Below are 13,556 nucleotides of genomic sequence, written 5' to 3' on the forward strand. Positions count from 1 at the left end.
TGTGATGTGCTTCTGTTTTTGTTTTAGATACGACAGACTGGGAGACAAACCAAGGAGCTTAACTTTCCAGGGAACTCCTTTCCAGGGTTGAGTTAATCACCTCCTGATCATCTCACAAGATTTTCATCTATTTCAGATTTACAGTACATTTTGTTTAGAGTACTTTCGTTTAGTTCTTCATATTTGTGGATTGAGTTCATTTTAAATACATATTTTATCAGTTAGAGAGAATGCACTGATTTAATAAATAAGCATAAGATGCTTTTTTGTAGGTATGCTATAATTGTTTTTTTTTTGTTTGTTTTTTTACATTTAACATCTTGGTTATTAGTAAGCATTATGAATGTCAGATTTTATTTATAGAAGACAATGCATAGTTTTTGCTGTCTATGGTAAAACTATAATAAAACCAATATGATGAATGTTTCTCTGAATTATTTTGATTTTAACAGCAGATTGTATAGAGACAATCCAAAATACAACAGCTCTGTTAAAATAGCTGTGTTTGGTAAGGTAAGACAAAAACATATAAATAAATAATACGAACAATATGAATTATTAAAGCAGTTTCATCAACTGAATGATTTGATTTGAGTATTTCTATGGGTCGTTCTCCCCCATCGTTTCTTGGCACATAAACTGTTACAGAAAACAAAACGCTGCCCACATGATGATTTATTTATTTTAAAAATAAGGTCAAACTAGAAATAGGATCCTAAGAAACGAGTCCGTTTTGTTTTTAACTCGTTAACTGTGCCAAAATCAACAGCCAAACCTCCAAATGTTATGGTTAGCTGAGCTTAACAGCCACCTGTTGGCCCTTTCTAACTGCGTCACTATAGAAACCGTCATTGACTGGAATCCGGTGCACACGCAACGCAAATGTGAACGCGCAACACAGAAACCGGAAGTAAGCTATGTGCAAAAACCTATTAGCGGTGTTGTGGCTCGGTGGGTAACTATTTACAACAACAACAACAGGACATTTTCAAGTTGAGAAGTTCGAGATGGGAACGACGGCAAGTCAACTCGGGAAGGAACAGCTGTCAGAATACCAAGTAAGTGCCCCAAAAAAAGTGTCCTGAAGCTTATATTAACTAATGTCGATCGAGTAGCTAAAGTTGACAGCAGCTATTTTAACGCCCCGTAGCAGCAGAAGACGAATAGCTAACTTAGCCTAAGATTTTAAGTCGAAATAAAACTATTACAGGCTTGCCTTTAAAATAACAATATGATTTACTACTGTAGTCGTATTTCCTGTGAAATAAAGTCGGTGTTGACTTTATTGAATAACACTACGCTTACCAACGCAATGTTGCTGTTGCTAATGCTAAATTATAAAGAGTGTGTTTATTTAAAGTTAATCTGGGATTTTATTTGTGTTTACTTTTACTTTCAGGAGCTGACCTTCCTGACAAAACAAGAAATCCTTCTGTAAGTGACGAGATACATGTCGCATTACAAGTTTCCAATTAAACAAAAGCATTTTAATCCATCATCTGTCATTTTAGTCTACCACTGCTTTTATCGATTAACCTGTGGCTTCTTTATTTAGTGCTGTCAAGAGATTCTCTGAACTGTTCGATAGAGATGACAGAGATCTTACAACTACCCGAGTGCCAATGGAGAAGATTCTTACTCTGCCCGAGCTCAAGGTAAAAACCTATCTTATAATAATTACAAGGGATATGTGGTGTTGCGTGATTTGGTTATTGCTTAGTGGTTGGGATACTCCTGTGATTTGTGTCCTGAAGGAAATGTTTCTTGCTGATAAACTGCACTGACCCTTGTACTTCTCCCTGTCACAGTCCAACCCTTTCAGGAAAAGAATCTGCCATGTATTCTCAACATCTCAGCAGAAAGATGGAAGCCTCACATTTGAGGACTTCCTGGATCTTTTGAGTGCCTTCAGCGACTCCGCTACCATGGAAATCAAATCCCACTATGCTTTCCGCATATTTGGTAAATAACTCGATAAAACAGAAGCTGGTTAATTGAGCAGATAAGGATGGACATAATGTTAAGTTTTATATTTACAGACTTTGACGATGATGGGACCCTTGATTTTGGCGATCTGGAGAAGCTGGTTAACTGCCTGACCGGCGAGACGGAAGAAACAAGACTGTCCCATGAAGAAATGAAACAGCTTATCAACAATGTAAGTTCAATCGTTTAACTTCTTCTCGTTTAAGGTGTTGGGAGACACACTGGCTTGTTAAAACCGCATGTGGTTGCAGGATACAAATCATACACTAGTGAAAATGGATGCATTGTTATAATGTTTAGATTATCCTGAAACAGTGTAAGAAAGGTGGTAATTCTGCTGTATTATCATTTTGGAGGATGTAGTTTGTGGTGCTGTTAAACTGCTGAAACACGAAAGTGTTTGTTATTTAGCCTAGCCCACTGACTAAAATGGGGCCTACAAAATAATAGAAACATGTCAGCACATCACACTACAAACCACAATCTTTCAAAGTGTAAACACAGTTGAATCAACAGCTCAGTTATTTTAAACAAATGGTGAATATCATAACCTTCATGAAGATTGAGTGCAGGACTGTTAAATTGGAAATAAGTTTGTTTTTCACGAGTGTGCCTTTTGAATTGGCGAGGGCAGTTACGTGTCAGTAAGTCTTAACTTCTGTTTTCTCTGCATGTTGTTTAGATTCTTGAAGAGTCAGACATTGACAAGGATGGGACCGTGAACCTTTCAGAGTTTCAGCACGTAATTTCAAGATCACCAGATTTTGTCAGGTGATTGCACTCATCATTGATGTGTACATGTGTTTTGCTCATATTTGTACGCAGCTTTAACAGCTTCTGTTATTGTTTCATTTCTCCATAGTTCTTTCAAGATTGTGCTGTGAAGATTTCTGGTGGACTGTGGAGATGCATCACCCTTTAATCCTCATATGACTGTCTCTAATTTTAAGTCAGAACAAATTTCTATACTTGCCTTAAATTATATTTAGCTGTGAATTTTACTGCTTTGACCACTTTATATGTCATTTCAAACCTTTTTTAACATCAGTAAAAAAATAAAAACTTTTTATCTTGACCAACGTCGATGATTTTTATACAGACATACAAACACAGAACATATAATTAAATATATTTAATACAAATTGTCCATGTATTTGTTCAGATCATTTACACTTCCTGGTACTGGATGCTGTCCAGAGTTCACTGTACATGTTAATTAGCGGGAATCGGTGGTGTATTTAAGAGCGTGCTACTTCCTCCTTGACAACAGCAGCGAATGTGTTCCACGTGCCACACACTACATCAACCACATGCATCCGCTTCACCCTGAAAAACTCCACACGCTGAGGCTCATCTGAACTCTGTAAGGTTTCATGTCCCAGTTGGCCATATTCACCTGAAAAGGTAATAATACATGGAAAAGCTCAGATTGTACTGACCATATATTGTTACATTTCAGTTTGATTTGACTCGTACTGCTACTGGGAGCCTTTTATTTAACACAACTGTAAAATCAAACTTACCCCATCCCCAAGTGTAGAGGTCACCTGTAGCTGAAATAAAAAAAAAAAACATAAGATGACATATGAGATATATTTGCCAAACAAAAGTGCATTAGTGTAAGGTCACTGTCAGAAGAGGTTCCTTACTTGTTACTGCAGCTGTGTGCCGAGAGCCACAGCTGACTGTCCGGATTTCACACGATGGAGTAACGTCCAGAAGAGCGGGGAAAGCCTGGATTGATATAAATACTTCTTCACTTTTCTCTCCCTCCTGTAAGTCTTTGCCAGGAGATGTGCTGGCATCTTGGTTCAATCCCTCTATGCAAAACAGTTAACGAGACAAAAGATATTATTATTGAGTACAACAATGGGCAACATACAGTAAATTACATTATTCCGTATTTATAGGAATGATTGACCCATCTCGATCATGGAGAACACAAGTTTTCTTTCGTGAAGTTAAACATTTGGCAAGGATTTATAGCTTTTATTGCTACTAGTTTATACCGTCACCCTGCAACTTGGTCGCAACCCTGCGTTGAGGTGCAGTAAAATGCATCTCTCCTGTTACTACTACTTTTCAGATGGCGCCAACAAACCTGCTTGTTGGCTACATTTCCCTTGCGATGCTGTCCTCAGACCTCGTGAAGGAAGTCCAAGCTGGCCGCTCTCGTTCCAGCCCCACACATAAAGGTCACCCCCGTCTATGAAGCAAAGGTCATCTTAAATCACTTTATTGTTTCTACAGTTAGCGCTACATACGTCTTTATCAGAAACTTACCACTAATGCAAACGGAGTGCCAGCCTCCTGAAGCCACGGAGCTCATGGGCATCCCCCAGAGTGCCTCCACTGCTCTGGGCTCCTCCTCAGAGATGAGGCCTCCGTGCCCCAACTGACCATGGCTGTCAAATGAACACACACACACACACACACAATCAAGATATATGTATGATGGAGTTACTGGTCAAATTCTCATTAAAGCCAGATGTGAGTGTGTAGCCTATCTACCTGCCCAATCCCCAGGTGTACACAACTCCAGTAGCAGTGAGCAGGACGGCATGCTCTCCACCCAGTGCCAGGCTCTTGGCTTTCAGTTGTGGTGACAAGGAGCAGTAGAAGGGAGGTTTGGAGGTGACATAACCCCCAGGTACCAAAGGAAAATTCACAGCTGCAATATGGAGTGCACTGTTGAGCCTCTGCCATTTCATATACCATTTTATTCTCTGCTGTGTGTCAACTGTATAAGACATTAAAATGCACATTACCAGAGCTTTCTGACTGAGCTTTAATCTCCATACTCCAGGACGGAGTCGTCTCTTTCTTCTGCAGATCCCAGGTTTCAATCCTGTCTGTGAAAGCCAGGGTCAGGTGCGACTCACTGATGGACGCACCTCTACATCCTCGGCTCTCTGCAGGACAGACGTCCCAGCACTCGGAGGAAGAAGACACCCCGAAGCCTGCCAGGCACACACAGCTGTCCCCTAACAGGAGGAGAAAAATAACACACGAGTTAATGGCTATATAAAAAGCGCGATATGATCACTGACGATATTCCCCTGGGCTCACCATCCAAATGCAAAGATGCTCTGCGGCTCCAACTTGCTCTGATTTGACAGCAGCTTCTGTCCACATGACTTCTTAGCTCCGTTGGTTTGATCACTTTAACTTCAGTGTCGCTTCTTCTTACATCTTTATCTAATTTCTCCTGGACACATATCTGTCCAAACGCGTTAAAACCAAAGCCAAACCAGCGCATTTATACTGCTGCACCCCTAGCAACGGCTCCGAGCGCCGCGTAGCGCAGTTGTCCGCGAAATTAAACACTCATGACGGCAGGAAGTTTCTGCGCATGCGCTGTTGTGTCGCTTTATAACCGGTGTCAAACTCATTTTAGTTCAGGGGCCACATGCAGCCCAATTTGATCTCAAGGGGGCCAGACCACTAACACAATAGCGTATTAACCTATAAATAACGACAACTCCAAATGTTTCCCTTTGTTTTAGTGCAAAGAAGCACTTTATGAAAGGGTTTACATTTAATGAACTGCACTATTACAAAACATGTAATGAACTACCGGACATTTCTTAAGAAAAAGAAGAGCAATTTCTGTTTAGTTCTAGGTCTCAGTGCTGAGTTATGTCCACAACTCTTATTAAACCTGTGTGAAACCAATTTTTGCACTTTGCAAATTCATCCCGCTGGCCTGATTAGACCCTCGGGCCGTATGTTTGACACATGTGCTTTATAACAGCGAAAATGAACGAATATCCAGTCTACAATATAAATATGGTAGATAAGTTTTTATTTATTTTCCATGTGTACAGCGATAATTATATAAAAACAAATTAAACCATACACGTAGCACACTGGGAATGTAGTGGAGTGTCAATAACAGTGATGACATAAAACCAAAAACACATGTGAATGAAATGTTTTTTGTTTTTTACTCGTTTCAATCAAGTAGTGTGTAAAATTTTAAAAAAAGAACTAACTGTGGTAATTATAATGCCAAAAATAAAAACATTTGCACGTATGAAGGAATGTTGCTCTTTAAAAGAAAATGTAAAGAATATGCAGGGAAGTCTAATTTATGGAAAATGCAGACATTCAGGAAAATTCACAAGCCTAAGGACGCAGTGTGACGCAGCAGTTAAAACTCATATGTGAAAAATACTCATGTGAATATCTGCTGGTTGTCATTTAATACCTTACTTCATTCAGTTCCTTATTGCTTTTCTCGGGTTTTGGTTAAGACACATTTCAAGAAACCATTTCCTGTAAGACTGAAATGACATAAAGCACTTACACCCTAACAAAAGGCACATCTACACACTGCAGATGTGTTTTCAGGGTTCAGTTCCTTCGATCTTTTCCTCTTCCTCCCTGCTTTTGATGATGCCATACTCCATGGCTGTATCCAGACAGTTCTGAGCTACTTTGGAGACAGGATCTGGAGTGCCCTCTCCTCCCTTTGCAAGGACAGAAAGAATCTCCAGAGCTTCGCTCTCCATGAGCGTCTCAGCCAGACTCTTCTCCGCCTGCATCATGTTGTGGACGATGACCGCTCCGCGATGACGTAGGTCGGATATTTCGCAGAGCAGCAAAGCCTGCACAATCTCTAGCCAGTGCTTTGTCTGAGAAGAAAAGACAACAGGAGCCATGTGAGGTTAAGAAATCATTAGTTTCATTATGTGAATGCGATGTCGGTGGACGTCTTACAGTTCCAGGGATGCGGGCGCAGACCTCAGGCAGTTCAGCAGTCAGCATGGCCAGAGTTCCTGCTGCAGCTTTCCGCAGCCTCTCGTCCTCCTCCCCGCAGTAAAGCACGAGCAGCTTCAGGCGATCAGTCCCTGTGTCCAGATACCGTTTCTGCACCTGAGGACACAAAAAACACCCGCTGCTGTTAGTCCAACTTTTCCAAAGATGTGTGCCATCGATTCTATAGGAGTTGTGCCCACTGCTCCAAGTTTGCTCGCCTTGATGGATTAAATGCAGAGAACAAATTCAAGCTGCTTTGAACTATTATTGATACTGTTTATTGTAATTTGTGGCTTACCTCTGTACTTAAAATCAAATTGCACATGCACTCTGTGGCAGAAGCTCGGACCAGCTCGTGCTCCTCAAACATGTAACCGTCAATGCTTGGAAGAGCATTCTCCTTTATGATCTTTTGTCTGTGAAACAGAAACAGTGTTATGAAGAAAGCGAATACATCTACATTTCTAAAAATATTATCAGCGGTTAACTTGCATAGATTGTGACACGGCCTGTACATGCCCTGAAGAACTTGACTTGTAATTTTTAATTTGCTCTAGAAGAGGTTCATGTTTATTAATTAAGTCCAAATAAGTCACTTGTTCTTGCCCCACAAGAATTAAAAACAATTTCATGGCACTTTAATAATTTAGAAGGCAAAAGCTGACCTTGTATGCTAAACTAAAAATGTAAATCTATAAACACGTCACAAACTGCGTTGCCTCAATTAAAATCGACTTCTTTATGCATGTATTGTTAGGAGACACTCCCCCCTAGTGGCCAACCTGAGTCTTTCACTGATGCCGGCCAGGTTGGTGAGAGCCATCAGTGCCTCGAAGTTCTGCAGCAGGGTGCACTCAAGACTCAGAAGGCTGACGAGTGGGCGCACCACCTCATAGATCTGACAACAGAATGCAAGACGAGGTTAAACGAGAGAAGTTATTTACATTTTCTTAACTGAAGTGCCTTATTACAGCCTGCATGTTTACCCTTTCTCCCGGGAAGGCAATCACTGGGTTGGATGTGATGGTTATTTTTGCCAGGGCTTGTGCAGCCTTGATTTTACCCACGTCCGTGTTGTCAGACGCAAGTGGGATCAGAGCCTGGAGGAGAACAGCAAGCGTAAATTATTTAAAACCTCCAAAAGCAACATGCTCGGTCCAGCGTGCAGGCTAAAGTATTCGCTCTACCTTTCCTCCACCATGTGCCACCACTGTCCCTCTGTCTTCCTGGCGTTCCACCAAAGCCAAGAACACCCTGCCGTGAAAAGTGTCATTAACCATAAAAATTTACAGAGGAGAACAGTCAGTGAAAAATACTTACTGACATTTCTTACCTGGCAATGCACTCCTTACAAGCCTCAGTGAGGGCAGGGCTCTCCTGTTTGACCATACACACCAATGCAGACACCACACCAGCCTCCAGTAGCTTCCCCAGCCTTTTTTCCACATAGGAAGGTGCATCCTGATATAAAAAGACAAATGGCTTCAAGTGAAACAGCCACACTTTATAGAATAAACCTACAGATAGGATACTACAGCTCCTGTTTAATCCTAAAGATACACTGTGTAATGCAAGCTCTACACGAAAAAAAAGGAGCATTCAAACAGTACCTTGGGGTGTTCCTCAGGCACATGCTGCTTTGCATACTTGGCCAGCTCCACCATTTGAGGGTCTGGCTTCTCCACCTCGTAGCTGTTGGTGCAATTCACTAACGTGGAGCCCACAGCGAAGAGCACAGTCTTGTCCTCAGACTGCGGGAAGACACAAAAAGGATGTCAGTGTGATGCAATATCGGGTGGATACTCAAAATAAATGCCATCAGCTGTCCAAAACCACATCAAAATTGTCTTCGTATGTTCAATATTAAAAGGAATAAAAAGATTGGTTAAACCTTTGCCAGTTCAAACATGGCCAAGAGAGCATTCTTGTCTTCCACCAAATCTTCCTTCACATCAGCATCAAAGGTGAGGTAGGCAAGACCTTCCACAGACCAGCGGCGGGAAGTTGCGGGCAGAGAATCATTACACAGCCATCTAAACAGAGAAAGAGATAGAACTTGCCTCTTATTTGTTTTTCATCCAAACATCCACTGTGTGTCTGTTGTTTTAAATCAGGTTATGCAAGTATATAAATCAAGAATGACACATTTATCTTAATCTACAGCTAGGTTCAAAATTCAAAACAGACAAACATACTTCCTGCACTGCTTGGCAAGCTTCAGCGTGGATCCTTCTGCAAACTGTTTCATGCTGAAATCTGTCCCCCCTGCTGATCCAAGCTTGCACAAACCCTGTGTAGTAACCCACACAAAATAGTTAGTTTTATCTTTATTTAGAACTGTTATTTTCTCCAACTATCTGCAGTACTTACCACTAGGGCTCTCACACGTATCCTGTCATTCTCGCTCTTCTTGTAGAGGTCCTTGAGAAGGGCCACTCCGTTGGCTGTGATGAAAGAGGCTCTCTTGGCTTTGCCCGCAGCATGAATAAGAGCCTCCACAGCTACCTGCTGGTGAGTTACATCTTTGGAGGCACACAGAGAAATCACAGCATCCATCATTCCTGACATTTCCAGAGTTCTGTTTCCCACGTCGCTCGGTCCTTGGAGGAGCACCGATACCGTCTGGATGGCTCGCAGCTTAGCATCCAGGCCAAGTCGGCTAAAGTGTTGCCTTCGCAGAGAAACACAAAATTAGTCACAGATTCTTTTGGCTTGAAGCCTTGAATAATGATTTTCAATGCTGTTATGTTACTGAGGAGGAAGCAATTCTGGAATAAGAAAGTTTCATTTAGTGCCAACTCACTGAACATATTCTTCACACAGTTTGTTGAAATTGTCTCTCTCTTTGTCGCTGTTTAGATCATCATAGAGTTTGCTCAGCAGGACGGAGCAGCTCATGTGAGTGTTGTCTGTAAGAGGTGGTCCTTCTGAGAGCTCAGGGACGGTCCCGGCTACCTGCAGGATTTTCGTTAGCCCTGCAGACGAAAAAAAAAGAGGTCATGAATCTGAAATAGGTATTGAATATGTCAAAGAAAAACATATGCTTGGAAAACTATAGGAAAACATATCCTCTCACGGTAATGTGAAGGAGTGAAACATTGATATGTCAAACATATGGTTATTTATGTCCACCACAGTATAATGATGAGAGAAATATGATTACGTGCAAGTGTGTTTCATACCCTGGTCTATCACCCATAACGTGAGGGAGTTGTTGGGGTTTTTCAAGGACTTGCGCGGTACTTGTTTGACCAGAAGGTTGATGGCGCTGTCTCTTCCCGACCCTGACACATTAGATGCAGGCAACATTTCCAAGAGGTGGCGCAGCATTGAACGTAGCTCCTTGGATGGCTCTGTGTTAAATTCATACAATGAGTGGAAAAAGAACAGAAAGCTGCACGGTCCTCTTTTACTAAAAAGAGAATAAAAAATTCTAAATATAAACATTTTCAGTGTCCAAACTCACCAGGGAGTATGGCTTCATCTTTCCCTCTGATTTCTCTTTTCATACCCTCCGTCAGAGCCTCAAACATCACTTGAAGCAGGTGGCAGGCAGCCAGAGACACAGTGGAGGCTGCTGTTCCCATTACCGCACACAGCTGCTCCATTCCCAACTCATTCACTATAGCCATAGTCTGAGAAGAACACTTGGTGTCAGCAAAAAAAAAAGCTGCAAAGCAACTAATTTAAATACGTTTGCCCATTAAAAATTACTTTAAAAACTTTAAATGCCATGAACAACTTTATGGGGAACTGTCTCACTTACTCTAGACTGATGTCCTGTGCACAACCCAACTAATGTCCTGAGAGCAGAAAGAACAACCTCCTCCAGCTTTGACTGAAGAAGTTTCTGAATTAGCTTCACTCCATCGTTACGGAAGATCTGCTCAGCTCCTGCATCCTCACGAGATAACACCACCAGATTCTGTGCAGCCTGAAAGTGATTAAAGGGTCGCATTATTTTGGTGCTACAGCGTTACTGTCAAATAAACATATTAAAAGTAAATTAAAGAAACTTATTAAGACTCATGGCCTATCCTTACCTTCTGTCGATCGGAGTCTTTAGCAGATGCGTCTAAGAGGAGGGAGAACATTTGCTGCACACGGGCATCTGTGGAGTTTTGCTGTGCTGACTGAAGGGTTAAGAGACAACACTTTAATTAGCATCTGTGATCAGAAAACAGTTTCAGATTAAGACAAACGTCCATTGACGTCACATCACCTTTTGCTGGATCTGTGCTCCCAGCTGTCTGAGCAGATCCTGGAATGCTTTGTTTTTAGGCTCCAGCTGGGCGCACCTCTGAGCGTCCAGGAAAGCCTGGTCAAGACGACCAAGCTTCTGAAAAGCCTGGGCCCTCCGAAACCTGGCTTTGACGTCACCTGGGTCAGTGTCCAGCGCTGAAAAGACAGACACCATAACTGTGTTCATCAAATTCCCAACAAGTTAAAGGGACTGTTCATTCAACAATGCCCTGATTGATGACTATTACCTCATGATAATAAATGGTTTGTTTTATTAAAAGTTCAGACATTGATCTACAGTACCTACTTAATAATTATAAGGGTTACTAAAGAGACCAAAACAATTCATGGCTTAGTTTGAGGTGAGCTTTAGGTATTTGTATGCACAGCTTGCAAAATGAAACCTTAAGTGACTGCTGAAGTGCACCAGATTGTCTTGAAAAGAAAAATGTGTCAGTGACATGATTACGAACAATACACAGAGAAACATCCGACCTTTTGAAGCATCACTCTCTGCCTTGGTGTAGTCCTCCAGTTTAAGGTAGCAGGCAGATCGGTTGCGATACAGAACAGCACTATCTGCTTTGCTGTCGCTGAGCTTCAGTGCTTTGGTGTAACAGCAGGCAGCGCCCTGCATGTCTCCTGCCTTGAACAGGTTGTTCCCCTCCTCCTTCAAAGCTGAAGGGTCCTTGGATGGAAAGAGAAGTTGAGTGAGATGACAGAAAAGCTACAAACAAATGAATCTGAATGGAATCTGCTAAGCTAAAATGTATAAACGGCGTTTAATTGTCGCCTTACCTTTTGCTTCTCGCTCTCACTCATTTTCCTTCGCTACACACAATGCGGGTTAACTTAATACGATTGAATAAGTGGTTTATTTTCACTCTACTTGGTCACAAACACCGTTAACTTCAGCCAAACATGTCACATCTTGCTAAGCTTCCGGGAGTCCGGTGCACGTTGATGACGTTTACGTACCAGCCCCGCCCCCAATATCCACGCGCCATTACCATAAAAGGAAGAGAGCTGCCAAAGCGTCTCTGTCTCCATCTCTGCTTTATTTGGTTACATTTCCATTCCGCGGCTTTCTCCTGTCCAAGCAGACACTCAGAGTTATATCTGGCAAATTATATCATAATAGAAGAGAGGTCTGGAAGCCAGCAATCTAACTTTTCATGTATTTAGCTGTAAGACAAATGTTATTGCTGCAAACAGACAGAACGCTTAGATGGTTTAACCTTAGAAATGCATGATAAGTTTAAGGTACCATTTCTGATAAGGGACTCCTTGTGAAGGAATACTAGTTCACTCTTTATCCATGGATTATCAATATTCACAGTTGACTTAGTGACTCGTATATATAAAATGTTTTTATGATCACTGACTGCCAAAAGCAAGGTGACTGAAGAGATGTTTGCACAACATAGCAACTCAGCAATTGTTCTTATTAATGGATTATGACAGATCAGGATCACAAACCCTTATACACAGTTTACAACAAGTCAAAATAAGAGATATGACTGTTCAAGACTAGACAACACAAGATGTAATATACAGTAAAACAGTACAGTGGGGGTGGGGGGGGGGGGGGCACATTTGGCACATCTTGCTAAACTTAATAGAATACGTACAGGTACACAGGACAAGTGAGTTAATCCGAGCCACTCCCTCTGATTGCAAATGGCTGCAGTTAATTGGGACCCCTGGTCTTGTGAATGTCAAGTGTGCACCTCCCATAGATGTTTCTAATTAAAACCTAAACTCCACCAATTATTTAGAACGTAAGAAGCCACTTGGATGAGTGGTGAAACATCTTTAAGGTGACTCATTATGTCCGGATGCCTTTGTTTTCGCCTTGTCTTTAGATAAACTGTGACCTCTATAACAAACACAAACACCTTAACATTTGCTACTGAAATGCACTACAGTAAAATATGACATCACGCAAAATGTAAGCACTGAAATAAAAAGCCTATGCATCAAAACTTGAGTAAGTTTATAGCGGAGCGGATTCATTTTTTTTTTTATGAATGAAACACAATGCAGTGACGTACAGTATTATATAGCCAACCCCGTCGGTTTGGTGCCACCCCACAGATCAATAGCAGTTAAGGAAGTGTCCTGTTATCGTATTACACGCATCAGTCCCTTAGGAACTCTCATTTACTGGGACAGCCAAACACTATTGTTGTGTGTCCTCTGTTGCCTTGGAGACATGGTGGTTCCCTTTGGGCCTTGCGTTCAAGTACACCTGTTCAGACACTCAAATTACCATGGCAGCTTTGTTGATTTAGAAGAATATCCACTGTAGACAATAAGTATACAGTATTTCCCAGGGGCTGGGCTTGGAGAAGACATCTTACATAACATCTCTACAGCATATCCATGACTCTCAGTACCCAAAGAGAAGAGCCCACGGTCTGAAATCTGAATTAAAAGCAGCTGTGTCAACATTTGTTCCCTAACACTTTGTTTGTGAGAGATTATGTTTTCAGAGCTGGGTTCAGTCATTACTTCCTGGAATCAAAATTATTTTTTAGTCCGCAATAACACTAACACACTGTAAC

General features: G+C 41.6%; 3 protein-coding genes across 3 annotated transcripts; 1 reads left to right on the plus strand and 2 right to left on the minus strand.

Moving 5' to 3' along the window:
* Positions 1-888: 888 nt before the first annotated feature.
* Positions 889-3,061, plus strand: cib1 (calcium and integrin binding 1 (calmyrin)). Its single transcript, XM_084555444.1, has 7 exons — positions 889-1,058; positions 1,400-1,434; positions 1,556-1,655; positions 1,809-1,962; positions 2,040-2,158; positions 2,669-2,757; positions 2,849-3,061. Exons 1-7 carry the CDS (start codon positions 1,008-1,010, stop codon positions 2,868-2,870), a joined length of 570 nt encoding a protein of 189 aa, XP_084411570.1. The 5' UTR covers positions 889-1,007; the 3' UTR covers positions 2,871-3,061.
* Positions 3,062-3,158: 97 nt separating this feature from the next.
* Positions 3,159-5,249, minus strand: rccd1 (RCC1 domain containing 1). Its single transcript, XM_084555443.1, has 8 exons — positions 5,056-5,249; positions 4,755-4,970; positions 4,498-4,657; positions 4,270-4,391; positions 4,088-4,192; positions 3,636-3,806; positions 3,510-3,539; positions 3,159-3,382 (listed from the first exon to the last, which is right to left on the minus strand). The coding sequence occupies exons 1-8, from the start codon at positions 5,243-5,245 to the stop codon at positions 3,225-3,227; spliced, it is 1,152 nt and encodes a 383-aa protein (XP_084411569.1). The 5' UTR covers positions 5,246-5,249; the 3' UTR covers positions 3,159-3,224.
* Positions 5,250-5,782: 533 nt separating this feature from the next.
* On the minus strand, positions 5,783-11,922 carry unc45a (unc-45 myosin chaperone A). Its single transcript, XM_084554581.1, has 19 exons — positions 11,788-11,922; positions 11,485-11,677; positions 10,970-11,145; positions 10,791-10,880; positions 10,514-10,681; positions 10,214-10,382; positions 9,930-10,100; positions 9,551-9,722; positions 9,118-9,418; positions 8,943-9,037; positions 8,639-8,780; positions 8,358-8,498; positions 8,081-8,208; positions 7,935-8,001; positions 7,734-7,847; positions 7,530-7,645; positions 7,046-7,163; positions 6,709-6,864; positions 5,783-6,623 (listed from the first exon to the last, which is right to left on the minus strand). Exons 1-19 carry the CDS (start codon positions 11,809-11,811, stop codon positions 6,336-6,338), a joined length of 2,829 nt encoding a protein of 942 aa, XP_084410707.1. The 5' UTR covers positions 11,812-11,922; the 3' UTR covers positions 5,783-6,335.
* Positions 11,923-13,556: the final 1,634 nt, after the last annotated feature.

The sequence above is a fragment of the Chelon labrosus genome, assembly GCF_963514085.1.
Source record: "Chelon labrosus genome assembly, chromosome: 11".
Lineage (NCBI taxonomy): Eukaryota > Metazoa > Chordata > Actinopteri > Mugiliformes > Mugilidae > Chelon > Chelon labrosus.